This window comes from Schistocerca cancellata, chromosome 3 (assembly GCF_023864275.1).
Source record: "Schistocerca cancellata isolate TAMUIC-IGC-003103 chromosome 3, iqSchCanc2.1, whole genome shotgun sequence".
Taxonomy (NCBI): Eukaryota; Metazoa; Arthropoda; class Insecta; order Orthoptera; family Acrididae; genus Schistocerca; species Schistocerca cancellata.
This window is the reverse complement of record NC_064628.1, coordinates 883,577,921-883,601,597: the sequence shown is the minus strand read 5'-3', so window position 1 is coordinate 883,601,597 and position 23,677 is coordinate 883,577,921. Positions and strand designations below refer to the sequence as shown.

Below are 23,677 nucleotides of genomic sequence, written 5' to 3'. Positions count from 1 at the left end.
TTGTAGTCAAAATGTGCAAGATCAGGGCTATAAGGTGGGTGACTGAACCGCTCCCAACCAGATTGCTGAGGAAGGTTTTGACTGACATCAGCAGAATGGGGACATGTGTTGTCATGAAGCAACACAATTCCCTGACTGAGCATTCCTTGCCATACAGCCCCAATTTTGCAATGTCTGACTATCACCTGTTCTTGAACTTGATATGCGATTTTGGAGGAAGGTGCTTTGACAGTAATAATGATACAAAAAACAGTGTTCAGTGGTGGCTGTCTTCACTGGTGACATCTTTCTATGAAGAGGCTATGGAAAAGCTGGTTTCCTGCTGTTACAGCTTTCTGAACAATGGTGGCGACTATGTAGGACAATAGTTTAAGATAAGCTTTTTCCTCCAAAAATAAATTTTGGTTTGAAAAAATGTTTTTATAAGTTATTTCCAAAGTGGTACTTACTTTCTGGACATCCCTCACACAATTTGCATTGTAGTCAGAATTCCTCAGTTTTGTATTCATTTTATCACAAACCATTTCTGATGACAGAGACAACACCACAGAGTGATCAACAGCAGACGTCGCAGGAACCCACGCTTGTCACACCACCTATTGCTGGAGTCCCCGTGAGTGTTGACAGTAGCCAGTACAACTGTTCAGGCCGTGGTTATGTGCGAGACTCGGCCAGTTGCCAAATATATCACCGTTGTGAATGGGGCATGAAGCATACTTACATCTGCCCAGAAGGCTTACATTACGACTCGCGCACTCAACTATGTGATTGGCCACAGATAGCTAACTGCCCCATGGATAATTCTTCACAGCGTATAGGTAAGAACCTCACAGACTTTGTATGTTACATTGTACTTAATGGAAAAGTCAATTCAGAAAATTCCTAAATTTACAAAGAAACACATGGCCTTTCTGGTACTTACCTTCAAGAGGCTCAATTCCCAGTGCTGATGACAGAAATACATACAAGATATAATGATACTACTAGCTTCTGGAAGATATTTGCATTCCTTTCTCCTCATACAAGGTGGATCCCTCTAAGTTTGAATTTTAAGACACCTGTCCTCTCCTCCATCCCTCTCCCCCATCCAGTCTCCCCTTGCTGAAGAAAAAAAATCTTTATGGCACTGATTTTTTGTGTGTGTTTCTGTTGGCAATAATGGAAGTTGTCTCTCATGAAGGTAAGCACTATGCAGCCTTACCCGTCTGTCTAAATAAAAGTTTATTTTCTTAACAAATATTTTAATGCAGAGGTGTAAGGGGCAGTCCAGTCAAAACAAGACATTCAATGCCTTCAAGGGAAAATGTTTGTGGTTGTCTATGGAACCATGGTTGTATGTAGATGTGCACCATTTCATTGGAATCAAATTGATGGCTACAAATGTATTTCTTCAGGGCTCCAAAAATATGGAAAGATTGGGACTGTATGGAGGATGTGTGAGGGCTTACCAGTGAACTTCTGCAGCATAATCAAAACAACCTTGGCAACAATGTAGGTGGGCATTATCCTGCAACAGAGTGATGCTGCTTGTCAGCCTGTTGCTCACAAAATTTCTGGAACACGGCACTACAATTAATGCACAGCAGTATGTGGACACACTGCGAAAATTGAAGTGTACCATCAAATTCATTGCTAAGCAATGTTGACAGACAGCATCATTTTGTTGCAAGATAATGCCTACCCACATGTTGGCAAGATTGTTTCAGTACACTGCAAAAGTTTTGCTGAGAAGCCCTTACACTTCCTCCATACACCACTGATCTCTCCCCATGCGGTTTCCATATTTTTGGAGACCTAAAGAAAGACATTTGTAGCTGCTGAGGTGCGAGCCTGGGCATCATCATGGTTCCATAGGCAACAGCAAATATTTTCGCATAAAGCTGTTGACCATCTTGTCTCACAATGGGATAAATGTTTTAACAGTTGTGATGATTACTTTTGCAATAATAAACAGTTTACTTACTTTTTTTCCCATCTGTCATGTTTTTGTTAACTGTGCCTTATTTAATAGCATGAACTTTATTAAAAAGTGTAGCTGAAAACAGTTTAATGTGCTTGGGAAATGATTTGTGTAAAAGTAAGAAATAAAAAAGTGTAAAGAAACATTTTATACACCTTTGAACAGTGCTGAATATCATGTATAGCAGATGACGTGCCAATTGAGAATTTTAAGTTCAGTGTTTAACTTAGAACCTTAGAATTTTAAAGAGTACTATGGCATACCTGTTTGGTAGATTAGGAAGACCACCAAACAGACATCCTCCAGTGCTTTTTAAAAGTCAGAGTTAAATGTTAAACTTTAAATCGTCAATTGACACCTCATTTACTGTACGTAATTTTGAGCATCGTTCAAATGTGCATTTAATGTTCCTCTAATCTATTTTATTTCCTACTTTTAGACAACTCTCAAAAAATTTGAATGTCCCTTTTATTTTTCTTTTATTTTCTGATTTTATTCAGAAAGAATGAAATACGTTGTATTTATTACCTTGATTATTTTAAGCAATTAAATGTTTTTTTGCACAACTGGACCTCATACTGGTCAATTTGGTGACCTATTTGTCCATTTCCCACTCTTAATTTGGCTATGAAAATTCAGACAAAAATTCATTGTGTAATTTATAGAGAGCCTTGTTTTACCTCTGCTCAAATATTTGATGAAAAAGAAGTACTTACATGCTGTATTTTGTTACTATGAATCTACAATATTTATTTTGGCAGCAGTCAGAATTCTAAGATGAATGGAAGTCACATATACTTACTTTCATGTGCCAGAGTGAGGAATGTTAGATGACTTAACATCATGTTGCTATTCTGCTCTATTACAGTGCTTCAACTGCATGTGGGGATGTTTATGTATTTGTGGGTTGAGTCAGCATTGTGAGTACTGTTTGGGAACTGCTGCAACAGGTTTAGTAATCATTCAGGGATGCACATCAAATTAAATTATGGTAGTAGGTGCTGACCTAGAGATAATACCATAATTTCTCTTAACGTTATCATCTTAAGTTACAAATCAGGGCTGAAATCCTTATTCTGTTTATATAGTCCATTAGAGTTACACGAGTGTTTTCTCAGGACTGTGTAGAATGTTTCAGTGACAATGCAGGAGAGCCATAATGTTGATTGTTTGGTGATACATTGGCACCAATTCCACTTGCATGAAAACAAAATTATCATTTCTTCTTATCACTTTCTCTTACTGATGTATTCCTATACTCATATTTAATTCACTTCAATAATTCCACATGTACTTTGTGTCTTCTAGAACAAGAGAAGCAGTCAGAGGTAGCCTGCAATGAGGAAGGACTTATGGAAGATCCAAAAGACTGTAATAAGTATTACATGTGTCACAAAGGCGTGGCACAGCACTATTCGTGCATGCTTGGTCAGTATTTCAATGTACAAAAGGGCATTTGTGAATATGGCAGTTGCATGCCAAAGGCTTCTCAGGACAACATTCCAAGCAGTCAAACAAGAAATCTGGTTGGAGGTAACTTTCAACTTACATAAATAGCTCTATCCTGATTTTTTACTCATCCTATGCAAGTGTACATGTGTGTTTTGCACTACATGTCTTCTGAATAGAGAGTTATCATGCACTTATCTTTTATCATCTACAAATAGGAGCCAGAGAGTCAGTTTGTTTATTCATGTGAATAATGTCAAGTTCCCAAAGCAAAGAATTACAGAAAATCATTAATTAAAACTTCCGGGCTGAATTGCCGTGGTCCATATATAAAACTTCTTCTCCTTCCTGACGTTTCGTTGCCTACTGCAGCAAAATGTCAGAAAGGAGAAGAAGTTTTATATATGGACCACGGCAATTCAGCCTGGAAGTTTTAATTAATGAAGATACCGGCCGTGAAAGCTTACTTACATGTTATGAACATTACAGAAAATATTTATAATATATGCAAAGAAAATATACTCACTGAGTGGCAAACTAGTCACAATATTTTTATTGATAATAATGATGATGTATTAACAAATCTATGTATATTAGCACTAGTATTTCCCTGAAGAAGCAGTATTAATTAACTTTCATGCAGAAAAAAATATTGAATTTTATTGATACAGAAAACTACAGTTCATACATAAAATGTCAGTGAAAATCAACTGTAAAATATCAGTCCATTTTAAAAACCAATGTCCTTGATGTAAATCCAAATAAATAAGGCTGATGTCTGAGGACCAGGAAGGAGGAGAAAAGGGGGGGGGGGGGGGGGGGGAGCTTGGCAGTTACTTATCTGCTGGTAATTGCAATGCTTTCAGATGGAGCACAAAGTTTGATAGGACAAATATGGGGAATGAATGTGACTGCGCTTTTTTCAAATGAACTATTCCAGTATATATCTATATTAATTTAGAAGGACTGCAGGAAACTTAAACCATTTTGCCAGATAGTGAGTTGAAGATCACAACCTCTGAATATAAGTTCAATGTGTTAATTCCTGCAGCACTTTGTGTAATCTCTTTTAGTTGGGAGATAGCACATAATTGAAGCATATCAAGTATACTCGGATCAGAATAACAAAATGATTGGCAGTTGAGGGTGGAAGGGAGCAATGTTGTCAGTTTTCCAGTGCATGAGCCGCAGTATGGCTGCAGCAGCAACAGCCTATGTTTTTCCTAATTGGACTGCCTTCTGACGTCACCTTTTAACGTGCAGTACTGAATTCAATTTACAGGATCATAATATCCTTGTGACTTAACAAAAGCAGTCCCATGCATAAAATGATACTGTGTTACTGTTATTTGTATATCTCAACAAAAGCAACAGGAATTGCACTGTCTTTTACAATAATCAGAATGAATCACATTCACTTGTCATATTCAGTATGAAAGCTGCATTAAAATGGATCTGAATTGTTCATGTAAATACAGTAACTAACAACATTAAAATAATATAAATTGCCTGAGTTCTTACCAATCACTGAAGTGTGCATGCAGAGTGTCATATTTGTGCAGAAGAGTATTCCTTAATAATGAGATGAGATTTATTGTGCAAATGCAGCTCATACCATTCAGTGTAAAATATGAAACACAAACACAAAGATGAAGATAAATTAAGGCAAAGGGTAAATGCCACTTAGTTTGGAACCACCACAAGTCATTGGAATTCCCTAAGGATATAATAACATTTTCAATATTACTCTCTAACTTTTCCATGCTTCTTTAAGAGCCATTTCTGTGTGTCATACAACATAACTCCACCTTCCTGGCATTATTTGTGCCACTGATTCCTCTAACAGTATTTTAATTTCTGCCACAGTGAAGCTTTTGTTGAAATGTAATGTTTAATCTGCCCCCCAATTCATTTTGATGGTGTTGAAGTGTCAGTGGTATAGTAGAAGTGTAAGAACCCTGTTTCCACCTTCTCTAATGCAAAATAAAGTCACTACACCCAGAAACAAAGCAGTAGCAGAGAGATTTGTCAACAATGAATGGAACGAGGCATAGCCGAGTGCATTCTCTGATGGATTGTTACTGTGGTAACAGCTCTACAAACAGCTGCACTTCAATCACTTTTTCATTCTGATCTGGGTATAAATTATGTACTGTGGTTTCATCCTCACTGAAAAGTATGGGACCAACCACATGACTATAAGTGTACATGAAAATGCTCAAAGCTTTGATTTTGGAACTCTTTGTTACATACTCCTGGACAGCACAAGGCTTCCAAGAAATTTGCTTTTGAATTTTGTGTCTACCTTTGATAACAGATCTCTTCATCTGAGTGATGTTTGTTTCAGTTTCTATATGCTTTGATTTCTTCCAAGACCAAACTTGTGAAACTGTACAACAAACACTTTTTTTAACTGTTACCTTTGTAATGCGTCATTTGCAACTGGTACAGAGATAGATGTTAATCTCTTATATTTGAATGTTTCTTATCAGCACAGGTGGCCTCTCTGTCCCTTTTATGTAACACACACTTAATTTTTTGAAACTGACTCAGGCACTGTTTCAGAAACTGCTCTTAAAACAGTGTAATTAAATTTTGTCCTAAACTGATACCCAGCTATCACATGAAAATATGTTTCCCATAATAAGAACATGCACAATACTATCTCTCAGATAGATATAAAGTTTATATTTTGCTTATGGTGTGAAATGTTACTCAGTAATTCCAGCTGCATGTGGGAGACTATTTGAGATGTGTTGCTTACCAGCATCATGAGACTTCTTTTCATTTGAAAATTTCTCTGTATGTAATATACATTCTACATCTACATCTATGCAGCACTCTGCAATTCACACTTAAGTTCTTGGCAGAGGGTTCATTAAATCACCTTTACATTACTTCTACCATTCCACTCTCAAACAGCATGCGGGAAAAAATGGAAATGTAAACTTTTCTGCACTAGTTCTGATTTCTCTTACTTTAGTATGATCATTTCTTCTTATGTAGGCTGGCATCAATAAAATACTTTTACCTTCAGAACAGGAAGTTTGTGATTGAAATTTCATGAAAAGATCTCACTGCTATGAAAAATGCCTTTGTTTTAATAATTGTTGCCCCAATTGGCTTATCATCTCCATGACACTCTTTCCACTATTTCACAATAATACAAAACTAACTGCCCTTCTTTCAAATTATTTGATGTCCTCAGACAATCTTATGTGGTAAAGATCTCGTACTGCATAGCATTACTCTAGCAGATGACTGACAAGCATAATGTAGGTAGTCTCTTTTGTGGACCTGTTGTGTTTTCTAAGTGTCCTGCCAATAAAACACCGTCTTTGGTTTGCCTTCTCTGCCATATTATCTGTGTGGTCATTCCAATTTCAGTTGTTCATTATTGTAGTTCCTAGGTGTTTAGCTGAATAGACAGCCTTTAGATTTGTGTGGTTTATTGTGTAAATGAAATTTAACTGGTTTCTTTTAATAGTCATGTGGATGATCTAACACTTTTTCTTATTTGCAATCAACTACTACATTTTGCGCCTTACAGATATTGTGTCTAAGTCATCTTGCAGTTGATTGTGATCGTCTAATGATGGTAAGTCACAGTGCCATCTGCAAACAATATAAGATGGCTGCTCAGAATGTCTTCTAAATTGTTTATGTAGATTAAGAACAGCAGAGGGCCTATAACACTTCCTTGGGGAACACAAGCTATCACTTTTGTTTTATTTGATGACTTTCTGTTGATTATTATGCACTGTGACCTATCTCATAGGGAATCCACACAAGTGAGGTGATACTCCACTGTTACAAGATTTGATTAGAAGTCTCTTGTGAGGGAAAGTGTCAAAAGCTTTCTGGAATCTAGAAATATGGAATATATTTGAGATCCCTTGCCATAGCTCTCATTACTTCATGCAAATAAAGAGCAACTTGTATTTCACAAGAATGGTGTTTTTTGAGTCCATGATGACTGTGTGTCAGTAGTCCATTTTCTTTGCGGTAATTCATAATGGTTGAACACAACGTCTGTTTCAAAATCCAACTACACATATGTCAGTGATATTGGTCTGTAGTTCATCAATTACTCGTATTTCTGTTCTTGAGTACTAATGTGATTTGTGCAACTTCTCAGTCTTTGGTATGGATCTTCCATTGAGTTAGTGGTTGTGTGTGATTGCTAAGTGTTGAGCTTTTGTGTCAGCATACTCTGAAAGAAACCTAATTGGTACACAGTCTGGACTGGTAGACATGCCCTTAGAAAGCAGTGACTTGTTGATGCACATCTTATAACCTCTTTTCAAGACACTGTCCATTTTGTTCAGCTGATCTCCATTGCTATCTCTGTAAAAAATTAAAATGTCAGCATCAAACCTTGAAGTAATATATTTATGCATTTTTTATTGCAGAGGATCATTACAAAGTGGTGTGTTATTATGCCAGCTGGGCATGGTATCGCAAAGAAGGAGGAAAATTTGTGCCAGAGCACATTGATCCCACTCTGTGTACCCATATTGTATATGCTTATGCATCACTGGATCCTAACACACTCACCATGAAATACTTTGATGAGCGTGCAGACAAGGAAAACAGTGAGTATAAAAGTGTTCTTAAATTTAATTATGTAGGATTAAATTTTGTCATTGTAATATTTGATATAGGTTAGAGAACATATAATGTGGATACATAAAGATATGAGAACTGTTAAATGTTTTAGCCAGTGCAGCAGCTTTGTCCCATCAAGGATTTCCACAATAAATGTCTGAGAGTGTTACCTAATTACTGTAGATAGCTCTACATACATACTCTGCAAACCACTGTGAAGTGCTTGACAGAGGTTACTTAGCGTGATACCACATGTTTGGCTTTCTTCATATTCAAATTTCATATATAATTTCAAACTGAAAGAATTTAAATCAAAAAGCTGCTGATACTGAATGTTGTGAGCATTCAGACCTCTGTTGATTTTCAAGGTCCTATTTGCACCTTCTTTTTTGTCTGCAATGTATTTAAAATTAATAATAATAATAATAATAATAATAATAATAATAATAATGGTGTTATACTAACACATCCATGTTTAATTGATGTGGTATTTAGTTTTTAGTGTAGCATATGTGCATTTTTTAGAACAGTTTTTTTTCCTTATATTTGACTACGTGACACACTCCACATCACTAAAGATTTTCCTTCATGGTGAGCTCTTTGGAACTCATTGTGTGAATTAATTAACAGTTCATCATACTTTTATTCGGTGTATAGTTAATGATTTTTAGTACTGCTGAAATTAATACAACTGCTTTCTCAATCAGTCATATCTTGCCATTAATGTAGTAACCACTGTGTGCATCACACAGAGTAAATTGTTTGTGTGTATATGTGTCTTATGACAGAGCAGAGGTATGAAATTTGTTATCTGTGTAAGATTACTTGGTTTAATATTTTTATGTGCATGTCACTACATTTGTTTCTCTGCTTACAGTAAATATATGTACTTTTTTTCAGATTATTGTTCTGCAAAGACTGGAATAATGAGCCATAAATGTCTTAGGTTAGAACAGAATGTATTTATCATGTTTTACGAAGTTGTTTTTGTTTCTATAAAAATGTCTCTGCATTATTCCATTGTAGATTTCTATGAGAGGTTAACTGAATTACCAAAGAAGTCAGGTCACCACCAACAGCATGCATCTGATGTGACAGTGATGATAGGCCTTGGAGGATGGACAGATTCTGCTGGGGACAAGTACAGCAGACTAGTGAGTGAAGGATCAGCACGGCGACGTTTTGTGTCTAAGGCAGTGGAATTCCTACAGAGACATCAGTTTGGTGGTCTTCATCTTGACTGGGATTACCCTCGCTGTTGGCAGTCCAACTGTGGGCGTGGGCCTACTTCAGATAAACCAAATTTCACAAAACTTGTACAAGTATGTAATATATCATAACATCCATGCTAATATTTACTTAAAACATTGTGTCATATTATGTGCTGGAGTGAGATAATGTTTTAAAGATTTTCAGTTATTTTACCACTTGTTTCCTACAATTAGAAAGTTATTAGCATTTATATAGGCTAAAATTTCGCTGTTACACTAGCTTACAACCAATCTTTTATGAAAATTCCTGTTTATACCACTGTTTCCCTAGATTACTGTTATGTGACTTTCCTGGTGGTAAATGAAAACCAGAAGATTGGATACAAATCTTTTGAAGCATAAGAGATTATCAGTTGATTTGAAAAAATGGCTGACAAGTAAAATATAAAGAATACATTTGAGTTCTTTTACCTTTTGAAATCTAGAAGGTCTAATGACTTTATTTTGGCTGCCTCTCAGCTTTGGAAATAACTGGTTAGTCCAAAATGTGAACAAAATGATAGCAGCTGTCACTCGTACCTGTAAAATTAGTGATGCTTTACTTTTGTTGCATTTAAACCAGTATTTTTCTTTCATGTGTTCAACTTTTAAGTCCGGTTACAACATAACAGTCCTAAAAGAAATGTGAAAAGCAAAATATGAAAAAACTGTCAAATTTTACATATTTCTCTTTACAAATTCTAAATCTTCTTTCTCATTCCATTTGTTGTAGTGTTCCATTAAACTTGCATTCTTCAAAAATATTTTTGTAGCTGCATATTCCAAGCTGTTAGTCATTATTATTGGGTTATTTCATCAACTGATGTTCTCTTGTTTCCAAATCTCTGGTAACTTACTTAAATTGAAATAAAATAGCGAGTAAAAATACCTCTAAGTTTTAATTGTAGGTTAAGTATTACGAATTTTGTTTCCTGATAAGACTGAATGTTTCAGGAACTGCGCCAAGCATTCAAGAAACAAAATCCGCCACTTGCACTGGCAATTTCTATTTCTGGTTATCATGAAGTGATAGATGAAGCTTACGACTTAGCTGAACTAGGTCGCAACACAGATTTCATGTCTGTCATGACCTACGATTACCATGGCAGCTGGGAGAAGAGTACAGGCCATGTCAGCCCACTATACCATCGCAGTGGTGATATTTTCCCCATGTACAATACAGTTAGTATTACTATTTTCACAAGTATCAATTTTTAACGAACTTACTGTCATACACAAAATAACATAAATTTTCATATAACTTAAACATAACTATATAATCAGAAATAATAATTTACATGCTTTAAAATACAATTGAACAATTTGACTTGTAGTATGTATCATGAATAAATTTTAAATAATTGTACTCTATCTATTTAATTTCAACAGAATGACACAATGGAATACCTTGTGAACAAAGGAGCACCTCGTGACAAACTGCTGGTTGGCATTCCATTTTATGGCCAGAGCTATACACTCGAAAACCCAAGTAACCATGATATAGGTGCACCTGCCGCAGGACCAGGACTTGCAGGAGAGTTCACCATGCAGCCAGGAATGCTAGCATATTATGAAATATGTGATCGAGGTCAGTGTCAACATTAACTCACTTCATAAGTGATGTGTACAAACATCATCCAGAAATTAAAAAAAAAGAACACAACATTTTGTCATGCAAATATATTTATTAACAATACGGAAAGACATACATTTTACTTCTCCACATAGTTATCTTGATCGTTGAGGCACTTGTCTCATTTTAGTAACAGTTTAAGTAATTCTTGCTAATGCCATGCAGCTACATGGTGATTCACTTTTTAGTGGTGGCATCTTTTAAATCATCATCATGCACTCATTATTGCTCTTCATTTTCAGAAAGAGGTGAAAAGAAAGAAGCAATCTGTGAACTGTTTGCACAAAACTCAAGTATCTCACTGTAGGAGTCATCACTTAACCTCTCCAACAATCAGGAGAGCCTGGTTGGGACATTTATGATGGTTTTCCACTTTACTCTGACTTTCCACAGCACTTCTTCTGTAACTGTTTTGTTCCAGTCCAGATTCCTTCTTCTTGCACTCATCTTTATTAAGTCAATCCATCTTGTTCTATGCCCTCTCTTTCCCTCAAACATCACGTCCATCTTTCATGTTGGTATTCTTCTATCTTCCATTCTCTTTATGTTTCCAAACCATTTTAACTTGTTCTCCTCATTTCTCTCATTCAGCTTGTCTACTCCAATTTCATTTGTAACATTGTCATCCCACTCCCTCTCCTTGTTTTTCCTAACATGCACTAATAATGAAGATACTGTTGCTAAAACATTTTAGTTACTCTTATATATAACAAAAATCCTCACTTCTTGATGATGGTTGTCTTGTTCTAGCAGGTTGCGTCCTTGTGGATATTTTTACTGTTGTATCTGACGATGTAGTTGTTTATGTAACTGAATATGTTGTCACTCTTGCTGTTTCTTTGTTCTCTGGTCCTGACTGTGTTTGTTTTAGAAATAATATCCTGGTTATTGTTAACAATGTAACTACTGGAACACTTTTTCACAGTTTGCTTCTCAAAACAATGTTACATATCCAATGTTACTATAATGTCAGAAACAATGTGACCATACTCTAATTAATATATTTGGTTCATTACTGGTGGAGCAGCAGGTACACCGAAGAGGATACATTCTTTTCAGTTCTTTAGACACATATATTTCTTTGTGTACTGCCTGCAATAACATAAAGTCCTTTTGCTGGTTCAATATGAAATCATTCCAGTATGATTCTTGCACCATCATTTATTTTTTTGAGCAACAAGATTACATTTGCAATCTAGGTATTTAACAAATATCAAAACATTTTTGACAGAAAATAAGCTCACTAACTACAAATATTAGACACCACGGAATCTTTTTTTTTCTTTTTTTTTCTTTTTTAAAATAAATGTTGGTAGCTGAATTACAACCTTTTGACCCTGATCATGAACCAACATCTTGTACTGTGATAGTCATTTATAAGTTATTTATACCTCAGTTTCATAATTACCAATTCAAAATAAGTCTTCTTTGATTCAGTTCTGTACTTTGCCAGGATCTTTTTTTCTGGACTATCTTTAGTTGCTGAAAAACACTTCTCTTTACAGTGTCTGCTTCTGAAAATCTCTGGCAGATTTCACCTTATAGACTTGTGTGGCCAATACCGAGTAACAATGGTCTTGACATGTCCAATATCCTAAAAATAATCACTGGATAAATAAAGCTATTGCTACTACTACTGCACTTCTGAAAAGAACAGGACATTTTTGTGGGAAATTGAATGTAGTTAAATTTTGTTGTGGGATACATTTTCACTGGAGGCTGTAGTTTCTGAGTTATTTAAGAAAACGTACCAAAGTTAGGTTCAAACAATCCCCAACCTCAACACTCAGCCCCCACTGGAAGGGTTTCTAGTACGTTGTTCACAGTACTTCCTCCTACCACTTTACAAAGATTTCTAACTGCACGAATTGTTGCCCAAATTCGAGTGTTTCGGTCTTCATTGACTGACATTTGTGTAAATTCTGCCTAACAATTTTGTGAATTTTGACAGTGGAAAGTAAGCAGTTACATCTTGTATTTGTCAGCCTTCTACTACTGTGCTTGTAAGGGTTAAGTTTGGATCAAATTGCCAATACAGTTAGTTTTAGCGTAATGTTTACAAAGGTCATTTTTCTTTCATTACCCTCATGGTCATGTTTAAATTGATAATATTAACAAAATAGTCAAGTATGTTGTTGGTGCAATAGCCTAGCCAGTAAAGACCAAAAAAGGTTGAATGTTGGGAATAGTTCATGTAGTTAGAAATTTTTGTGGAGTGGTAGGAGGAAGTGGCATGAACAAAATACTAGAAATCCTGACTGGTGAGGGATGAGTGTGGGAGTGGAGGTGCATTTGGAGATGACTTATATATGCTTTTCTCGAATAACTCAAAACCATCATCTCCAGTGAAAATGTATCCCAGTACAAAATTTAACTTAAATTTCCAACAAAAAGGTCCTGTTAAATTATTCTTTAGGACCAATAGTCTGCATATAGCATGCAAGAGCATATGAAAACTGCATGGTTTTGAAAACCAGATATAACACTGCAGGTTGCTTAAAAAGACATCAGTAGGGGGAGCTGAATCTCCCCGTATATTCACTTCTTTGTATAGCTGGCATAATGTCCCATTCTCTGCCATGTTCATTGCCTGTAGTGAAATGGAACCAACTTCTATGTAGTTTACAAGCAGTTATCCATTCACAGTGAAGTTTTTATCATTTGCAATCCAGTGTCCATCTTTCATCATCTTTCAAAAACACCAGGCGTTTCTTCTTTGCACATCCAAGGCATACTGTATTAGGTGAATAAAGTCACCATCATGTAGGTTTTTTTAATTATATATTTCAGCCTCGGATCACACAAGTGATATCATTACTGGTTTCAGCTTATTAGCAAATAATCACCACATGATCTGTGTAAAAAGAACCAAAGGTGGGTGGTAAAATACTAGGAAATTAAATTACAAATCAAACGGACAAACAGTGATATGCATTTAAATACTTTGCATAGGACTTGACTCTCTGAGCCTCTTCAGTTGATGAGTTACTATGAATGGTTGTATATGGAAGTTAATTTAATTTGTAATTAAGTTTCCTAATATTTTACTACCCACCTTTCCTTTGTTTTTAAACAGATCATGTTATGTTGACTTGGTAATAAACTGAAATCAGTAATAATACCACTTGTCTGTCAAAGATTCACTGTCTGAGTCCACCAAGAGCAATCAACGGTGAACATTTGAGAATACCAGCTACTCTTGCTAGTGAAATGTCAGAAAAACCATTCTATGAACGCTGGCAAAAGATCTCAAGAGGAAAACTAACAGGCCATATGTCATGAAATAAAATGTTGGAATGGCATCATTATAGTCCCCAAAGCTGATGATTAATTATTTTTATTCTTGAGCTACTAATTTTGCATGTAGATCATTGTTAACCCTAGATTACTAAACCCTCATAAAATTTATGATTACCGTAGAGTATAAAAAAGGTCGTTTTGTATTTAACATGGTATGTAACATACAATTGGAGATCTGATAATTGTAATTAACTAATGCATAACCGATAAATTATGTTTTCCCTTTAGTAAAGTGTGGAGTAGTAAACTTTATGATGGGTTAGTAGCTATGGAACAATTCCCCCCTGAATACTCACCATTTGATAACAATTAGTTTTAGTGGTGTATAGTGATGCAAGTCATACAATAAACTGCAAGTGTAGATCAAAAGACGCAAAAAAATAGTCATAAAATAAAATGGCTATTTGACTATAGATGCTTGCTTTCATTTTCTCTCTTTAACTAACAAACTTTGTAAAACAAGTAATTTCTATACTAATGGATATTAATCATACAAATAAAATTTGTAAGGGGATAAGCAGCTTCAAGTTAGTTTGGGGGAGGAGGGGGGGGCAATGGAAGATAATTGCTTGATATCCCTGTTTTCAGTATTTAAATTTCATTGTAAGATTAATTATTACATGAGTTATGTATTTCTCTACAGTGCGCAACAACTTTTGGAAGATTGGGCGTGACCGATTAGGAGCCACTGGCCCATTTGCATATGCTGGCAACCAGTGGGTCAGTTTTGAAGATACCAAATCAGTGAAAGAAAAGGTAATGTAATTCCTTATTGACTGAAGGAAAGAAATAATACAGATCTCTTGATTGGTACAAAATGTATCAGTCATTTTGTCACCATTAACCATTAGACAGCCAATGCTGGATAAAAGCCTTCACTAACATTTTCCTTGTATTACACTCTTCAGCTATACACATCCATGTTGCTCCTGCATGTTTTCTAATGTCACCAGTAGTCAGTCAGCTTACTGACAAATATCCTGAGGGACGATAGGACCAATAATAAGGTGCTTGGTTTTAGATCATGTCATCTTGTTCTTACCCATTTGTTATAATTTTATTGATTTATTTACCTGTATATCACAGAAAATATACAATATTGTACAGCATAATAATTCTGTGTATTTTTCCTTTCATCTGTGAAAACTTCTTTAATAGCAGAGCAGTAGGCTTTAACTAGTTGTTTTTATCTCTTAGAAACATATTGTTTGTATTAGGTACTGACAGTTCTTACATACATTGTGTATCATAATGTAATGTTCTGTGTACCAAGGTAATTGTACATTTATATTAAAAAACTAAAAACCCGCCTCGATTGCGAAAAAAGCATCTAGTGTTAAGCATTAACCCAGGTTTTGGAGTAGGTAACTACACCTTCTTCAGAACAACAATAAAACCCACAAGTGCCTAAGAAGACCTTTGTCAATGATTAAAAGAACACCAGAGCTATACATTTATAAACAAAAAAGAAAAGGAAAACACAAACAGTACATATGTACAAAGTCAAAACCACTGCTTAACTTAATGGTGTACGCTCCACCTCACACCGGCCTATGTTCGATGGGCCATGACCCACCATAAATTGGCCCATCAAACATAGGCCGGTGTGAGGTGGAGCATACACCATTAAGTTAAGCAGTGGTTTTGACTTTGTACATATGTACTGTTTGTGTTTTCCTTTTCTTTTTCATTTATAAATGTATAGCTCTGGTGTTCTTTTAATCATTGACAAAGGTCTTCTTAGGCACTTGTGGGTTTTATTGTTGTTCTGAAGAAGGTGTAGTTACCTACGCCGAAACCTGGGTTAACACTTAACACTAGGTGCTTTTTTCGCAATCGAGGTTTTTTTAAGTTTTTTTAATATATTAACCAACGAATGCTGATGCGCTGTGATGTTGAAGGTTCTTTAATTGTACACTATCTAAATGCAATACAACAGCATGTATTGTACTGAAACTGCATAGCAGACATGTTACAGATATGCAGATAAGCACCTATTGAAGAGTTTCTATCAACGTGAAACATACATGATATTCTAAACAAATCACCTCCAAATTATAAATCAAAATTTGTGTGTTTTAAAATGGGATTATATTGAAAAAAAATAGTTTTTAGGACATTACAGAGTATTTCATATGGCTATACACTCATTTGGCCACTAGCGCTTATATCTCACAAAATACCTGAATCCAGTTGCATTAAAATGTGAAACAGGTCTAACTGCAGAATGAAAAGCATAAAGATGTAGTGAAGTTTGTTCTACATCTACATGGTTACTCTGCAATTCACACTTAAGTACCTGGCAGAGGGTTCATCAAACCATTTTCATACTACTTCTCTACCATTCCACTCTCGAATGGCGTGTGGGAAAAAGGAACACCTAAATCTTTCTGTTTGAGCTCTGGCCATTTCTCCCTACATAGGTGGGTGTCAACAAAATATTTTTGCATTCGGAAGAGAAAGTTAGTGATTGAAATTTCATAAATAGACCTCGCTGCAAAGAAAACCGTCCTTGTTTCAGCGAATGCCACCCCAACTCACATGTCATATCAGTGACACTCTCACCCCTATTGCATGATAAGAAGATACGGGCTGCCCTTCTTTGCACTTTTTCAATGTCCTCCATCAGTTCTACCTGGTAGGGATCCCACCATGCAGCAATATTCCAGCAGAGGATGGACAAGTGTAATGTAAGCTGTCTCTTTAGTGGTTTTGTCACATCTTCTAAGTGTTCTGCCAGCAGAGTGCAGTCTTTGTTTCGCCTTCCCCACAATATTATCTATGTGGTCTTTACAGTTTAAGTTGCTCATAATTGTAATTCCTAGGTATTTACAGCCCTTAGATTTGTGTGATTTATCATATATCTAAAATTTATCGGATTTCTTTTACTACCCATGTGGGTGACCTCGCACTTCTCTTTGTTTAGTGCCAATTGCCACTTTTCGCACCATACAGAAATTCTCTCTAGTTCATTTTGTAATTGGAATTGATCATCTGATGATTTTACTACACGGTAAATTACAGCATTATCTGCAAAAAATCTAAGGGGGCTGCTTTGATTATCACCTAGATCATTTATGTAAATCAAGAACAGCAGAGAGAGGCCCTATGACACTACCTTGCAGAACGCCAGATATCACTTCTGTTCTACTCGATGATTTACCATCTATCACTACGAACTGTGACCTCTCTGAGAGGAAATCACGAATCCAGTCAAACAACTGAGACAATACTCCATATGCATGCAATCTGATTAACAGTCGCTTGTGAGGAACAGTATCAAAAACCTTCTCGAAATCCAGGAATATGGAATCGATGTGAGATCCCTTTTTGACAGCACTCATTACTTCATGGGAATAAAGAGCTAGCTGTGTTGCACAAGAACAATATTTTCTGAATCCGTGTTGGTTATGTGTCAATAACTCATTTTCTTCGAGGTGATTCATAATGTTCAAGTACAGTATATGCTCCAAAATCTTACTGCAAATTGAGGTCAGTGATATGGGTCTGTAATTCAATGGGTTACTCTTATTTCCTTTCTTGAATACTGATATGACCTGTGCTACTTTCCAGTCTTTAGGAACAGACCTTTTGTCAAGTGAGCAGTTGTATATGATTGCTAATAAAGATGCTATTGTGTCTGCATACTCTGAAAGGAACCTGATTGGTGTACCATCTGGACCAGAAGACTTGCCTTTCTTAAGTGATTTGAGTTGTTTCGCAACACCTACGATATCTACTTTTGTCACTCATGCTAACAGCTGTTCTGGTTTTGAATTCTGGAATATTTACTTCATCTTCTTTTGTGAAGGAATTATGGAAAACTGTATTTAGTAACTCTGCTTTAGTGGCGCCATCATTGGTAACATTTCCATCACTATCGGGCAGTGATGGTATTGACCGTTTTTTGCCACTGGTGTACTTTACATACAACCAGAATCTCGTGGGGTTTTCTAGGATATTTTGAGGTGATATTTCATTGTGGAAACTATTAAAAGCATCTCGCATTGACATCCGCACTAAATTTCGAGCTTCCATGAAACTTAGCCAGTCTTGGGGATTTTGCATTCTTCTGAATTTGGCTTACTTTTTTTGTTGCTTCTGCAACAGTGTTGTGACGTGTTTCGTGTACCACGGTAGATCAGTCCCGTCTATTAACTTATGCAGTATGAATCTATCTATTGCTGTCGATACTGTATCTTTGAATTTGAGTCATATCTGGTCTACGCTTACATAATTAGCTTGGAAGGAATGGACACTCTCGCTTAGGAAGGCATCGATCGAATTTTTGTCTGCTGTTTTAAGTAGATACACTCCTGGAAATGGAAAAAAGAACACATTGACACCGGTGTGTCAGACCCACCATACTTGCTCCGGACACTGCGAGAGGGCTGTACAAGCAATGATCACACACACGGCACAGCGGACACACCAGGAACCGCGGTGTTGGCCGTCGAATGGCGCTAGCTGCGCAGCATTTGTGCACCGCCGCCGTCAGTGTCAGCCAGTTTGCCGTGGCATATGGAGCACCATCGCAGTCTTTAACACTGGTAGCATGCCGCGACAGCATGGACGTGAACCGTATGTGCAGTTGACGGACTTTGAGCGAGGGCGTATAGTGGGCATGCGGGAGGCCGGGTGGACGTACCACCGAATTGCTCAACACGTGGGGTGTGAGGTCTCCACAGTACATCGATGTTGTCGCCAGTGGTCGGCGGAAGGTGCACATGCCCGTTGACCTGGGACCGGACCGCAGCGACGCACGGATGCACGCCAAGACCGTAGGATCCTACGCAGTGCCGTAGGGGACCGCACCGCCACTTCCCAGCAAATTAGGGACACTGTTGCTCCTGGGGTATCGGCGAGGACCATTCGCAACCGTCTCCATGAAGCTGGGCTACGGTCCCGCACACCGTTAGGCCGTCTTCCGCTCACGCCCCAACATCGTGCAGCCCGCCTCCAGTGGTGTCGCGACAGGCGTGAATGGAGGGACGAATGGAGACGTGTCGTCTTCAGCGATGAGAGTCGCTTCTGCCTTGGTGCCAATGATGGTCGTATGCATGTTTGGCGCCGTGCAGGTGAGCCCCACAATCAGGACTGCATATGACCGAGGCACACAGGGCCAACACCCGGCATCATGGTGTGGGGAGCGATCTCCTACACTGGCCGTACACCACTGGTGATCGTCGAGGGGACACTGAATAGTGCACGGTACATCCAAACCGTCATCAAACCCATCGTTCTACCATTCCTAGACCGGCAAGGGAACTTGCTGTTCCAACAGGACAATGCACGTCCGCATGTATTCCGTGCCACCCAACGTGCTCTAGAAGGTGTAAGTCAACTACCCTGGCCAGCAAGATCTCCGGATCTGTCCCCCATTGAGCATGTTTGGGACTGGATGAAGCGTTGTCTCACGCGGTCTGCACGTCCAGCACGAACGCTGGTCCAACTGAGGCGCCAGGTGGAAATGGCATGGCAAGCCGTTCCACAGGACTACATCCAGCATCTCTACGATCGTCTCCATGGGAGAATAGCAGCCTGCATTGCTGCGAAAGGTGGATATACACTGTACTAGTGCCGAAATTGTGCATGCTCTGTTGCCTGTGTCTATGTGCCTGTGGTTCTGTCAGTGTGATCATGTGATGTATCTGACCCCAGGAATGTGTCAATAAAGTTTCCCCTTCCTGGGACAATGAATTCACGGTGTTCTTATTTCAATTTCCAGGAGTGTATATTTTGTGTTTATTTTTAGTGGTTTTGGTTGATATGCTTTTGAGCCTCGCTACAATGACCTTGTGTTCACTAATCCCTGTATGCATCATGAAACTCTATTAGATCAGGATTATTAGTGGCTAAGAGGTCAAGTGTGTTTTCACAACCATTTACAATTTGTGTGGGCTCATGAACTAATTGTTCCAAGTAATTCTTAGAGAAAGCATTTAGTACAATTTCGGAAGATGTTTTCTGTCTACCACTGGCTTTGGACATGTATTTTCCCCAACAAATCGAGGGTAGATTGAAGTCTCCACCAATTATAACTGTATGAGTGGGGTACTTATTTGTAATGAGATTCAAGTTTTCTTTGAAGAGTTCAGCCATTATATCATCTGAGTCGGGGGGTCAGTAGAAGGAGCCAATTATTATTTTGGTATGGCTGTTGAGTATAACCTCTACCCATAGTAATTTGCAGGAACTATCTATTTGAACTTCACTACAAGATAAACTACTACCAATAGACACAAACACACTACCACCCACTTTATTTAATCTATCCTTTCTGAACACGGTTTGCGCCTCTGTAAAAATTTTGGCAGAATTTATCTCCGGCTTTAGCTAGCTTTCAGTTCCTGTAACTATTTCAGCTTCAGTGCTTTCTATCAGTGCTTGAAGCTCTAGTACTTTTCCAACACAGCTACAACAATTTACAACTACAATACCGACTGTTGCTTGGTCGATTCTTGTCGTTTCTTTGCTCTGTACCCTTTGATACTGGAGCCCTTTCTGATCTTTCCCGAGACTGTGGAACCCAAAACCCCACCACCCTATGGCGCAAGTCAAGGAATCTGCAGCCTACATGGTCACATAACCGTCTGGGCCTCTGATTCAGACCCTCCACTTGGCTCTGTACCAAAGGTCTGCAATCAGTCCTGTCAACGCTGCAGATGGTGAGCTCTGCCTTAATCTCACCAGTAAGACTGGCAGTCTTCACCAACTCAGATAACTGCCGGAAACCAGAGAGAATCTCTTCCAATCCATTGCAACACAAGTCATTAGTGCCAACATGAGCCACTACTTACAGTTGGCTGCACCCTGTACCCTTCATGGCATCCGGAAGGACCCTTTCCACATCTTGGATGACTCCCCACGGTATGCACACAGAGTGCACATTGGCTTTCTTCCCGTCCTTAGCTGCCATATCCCTAAGGGGCTCCATCACCCGCCTAACGTTGGAGCTCCCAATGACAAGCAATCCCACTCTCTGCGCTTGTCCGGACCTCTCAGGAAGACGGGCCACTGCCGCAACAGGCAAGGCTGCCCTTGCTGGCTCAGAAGTACTTTCAGCAGTGGGCAACACCTTAAACCTTTACAGATGCGTAAGGGTACAGCCTTGCGGCCAGTCCCAACTTTCGCCTTCCGGCCAGGGATTCACGACCCCGCCACTGTTCGCCAATCATTGTCAGGCAAGTTTCGAGCAGCAGGAATGTCCGAATCCGAGGGTGTAGTGGCATCAGAGATCCCAGGTGATGCTACAGGTTCTAGAGACACCAAAGTGCTTGCCTCGGGTGTCCCAATGTCACTGCGGCCCAGGGCAACAGCCTGGAGCCTGTCGACCACGGCCAACACAGCTTCCAGCTGTTTACGGACAGTGGCCAATTACCCCTGAATCCGTACACAACAGGCGCAGTCCCTATCCATCCCTAACAATTTTTTCCTCTTTTTTTATCTCACAAGCCGTTCAAAACAAACAGATGACTGACGACTATGTGAATTTACACTATACGGATACTAAAACACAATGCTACAACTCTCAAATACTATAATACGCCCAAAATTTGTGAATTAAACTATGCAAGTACCCCAAAACATGCAAAGAAATTAAGAATTAAACTTCGAAACAAATAAGTGAGCTAAGAGTATGACTTGTTGCTGGCTGCTGCTTATCCATCGGCGGCAGGGAGTAATACAAAATTACTATTAACATGTTTTTAGTTTAAGTGTATGCAAACAATACTCCTAATTGTTATCCCTTGGTGTACTCATTAGCCAGTGAATAGCAATACATCAGTCTCTAAGGTGCAGCATTAATGAAATATAAGTAACTCTTCACCATTTGTAATTATTATTTTTTCGTTATTAAAGGCTAAGTACATCAAGAACATGGGTTATGGAGGAGCCATGACTTTCACTCTAGATCTCGATGATTTTGAGAACCGTTGCTGTCGTGGTGCATTTCCATTACTACGCAGTATTAATCGGGTGTTTGGACGAATACCAGAATCTGCTGAGCCTTCTGGTGATGACTGCACTCGTCCTCCACCTCCTGTCACACCACCACCACCAACATACACTACTGGTGTAGATTCTGGTAAGAATTTGTGCAAAATTTTCTAAAAAAGTTTGTAGTAACACTAGAGTATGTACAGTTATAGTTGCCGGAACAATTCCTTTTCGCTTATCATTTATCTGTGGATACATATGAAGGCATTAGTGGTGAATATCTCATGGTTAATAGGTGTCTATGAGCTCCAAAACCAGCCAGTTCATATCTGAAAGTTGAAGTATGAAACAGTTGTAGAGTAGGCACATACTCTTCCTTGAAACAAAAAATATTTTTAGCTGTGGAGTGTCATTTGTACTGGGAGATATCTAGCTAAAAGCAGGCAATGTACAGAAAGAAATGATGGAGAATAGGGTTTAAAGCATTTGTGAGTATAGAATGAAATAGGATGGCATAAATCAAATCAAAAATGATAGTAAAAAGTGAATAATTAAGACTCATCCATATTTCTAAACTTTTGTGCCTGTAATCCTGCTCATGTTATTTAATTTCCAGAAATGTTAAGTGGATACTCCTCTCTTCTCACGAATGTTACTAGTAAAATAGGGTGAAATAAAGGATCGGAAGGAGAAACAGTGCATAAGAAGCAAGAAGGGAAGTGATGGAAAATGAGGAAAAGAAAAAATTAGTTAATGGAGATGAGCAAAGGAACTACAGTAGACAAATAGAGAATAATGTATGCAACAACATATTTTTTTTTAAGTTTCCAAAGAAAAGCAATAGAAGAAAGAAGCTATATTAAAACAGATAAAATTTAACTGAACATCTAGGAAGAATGTGAAAAAAGTGTGAAGAGAGAGGAGAGGTAACTCAAGGCTGAGGCAGAGGTGTACAAGTCTGCAGTCAGTCTAGGAGAGAAGTAAGTTACTCTGGATGAATATTTCAAGAGAGTCAGGCAAGAAAATTGAAGGGCTTCAAGAAAGGAGAATATTGTCTGGCAGACCAGCAGGGTGCAGCCCGGCTGAGTGCGGGCCAATGGAATGCTGTTCAGTGACGAGGAGGGCACCAACAGTGTTGGGAACTACAGAGGCACCAGGGTCAGTAAGGAGTGCACCAGCAGTACAGGAACTGGGAGAGATGCAAGGGGCAGTGATGAGGGCACTGGCTGCACTGTAATCTGGAGAGACACTGGGGCCAGCGATGCTGGAACAGGGAGAAGTGCTAGGGCTGGCAGCACGGGTGCCGGTGATGGTGGAACTGGGAGAGGCAGCTGGGCTGGTGGTGAGAACACTTGCAATGAGGGTGCCACACTGGGAGGCTCTGAAGGAGGTGGTGCCAGAGCAGGTGCTGCAAGAGCAGCTGATGGAGCTGGAGGCAGCATCAGGACTGGAGAGGACGGTGAAGTGCAAGGGTGTGTCAGAATGAGAGAGAAAGCATCGAAGGCAGAGGAGGTATTAGAAATGGAGAGAGTATCG

The 23,677-nt window shown here is 38.4% G+C and overlaps 1 protein-coding gene across 1 annotated transcript in view; it reads left to right on the top strand.

The window, feature by feature from the left end:
* LOC126176627 (probable chitinase 10) overlaps positions 1-23,677 on the top strand; it is a gene marked incomplete at its 3' end in the record, with an annotated part of 192,366 nt that overhangs the window by 40,398 nt on the left and 128,291 nt on the right. The window contains exons 8-15 of the mRNA XM_049923786.1: positions 537-818; positions 3,269-3,493; positions 7,822-8,004; positions 9,044-9,339; positions 10,222-10,449; positions 10,657-10,855; positions 14,844-14,956; positions 22,064-22,289. Of these exons, the coding sequence (XP_049779743.1) occupies positions 537-818; positions 3,269-3,493; positions 7,822-8,004; positions 9,044-9,339; positions 10,222-10,449; positions 10,657-10,855; positions 14,844-14,956; positions 22,064-22,289 (1,752 nt within the window). The remainder of the gene's footprint in view (positions 1-536; positions 819-3,268; positions 3,494-7,821; positions 8,005-9,043; positions 9,340-10,221; positions 10,450-10,656; positions 10,856-14,843; positions 14,957-22,063; positions 22,290-23,677) is intronic.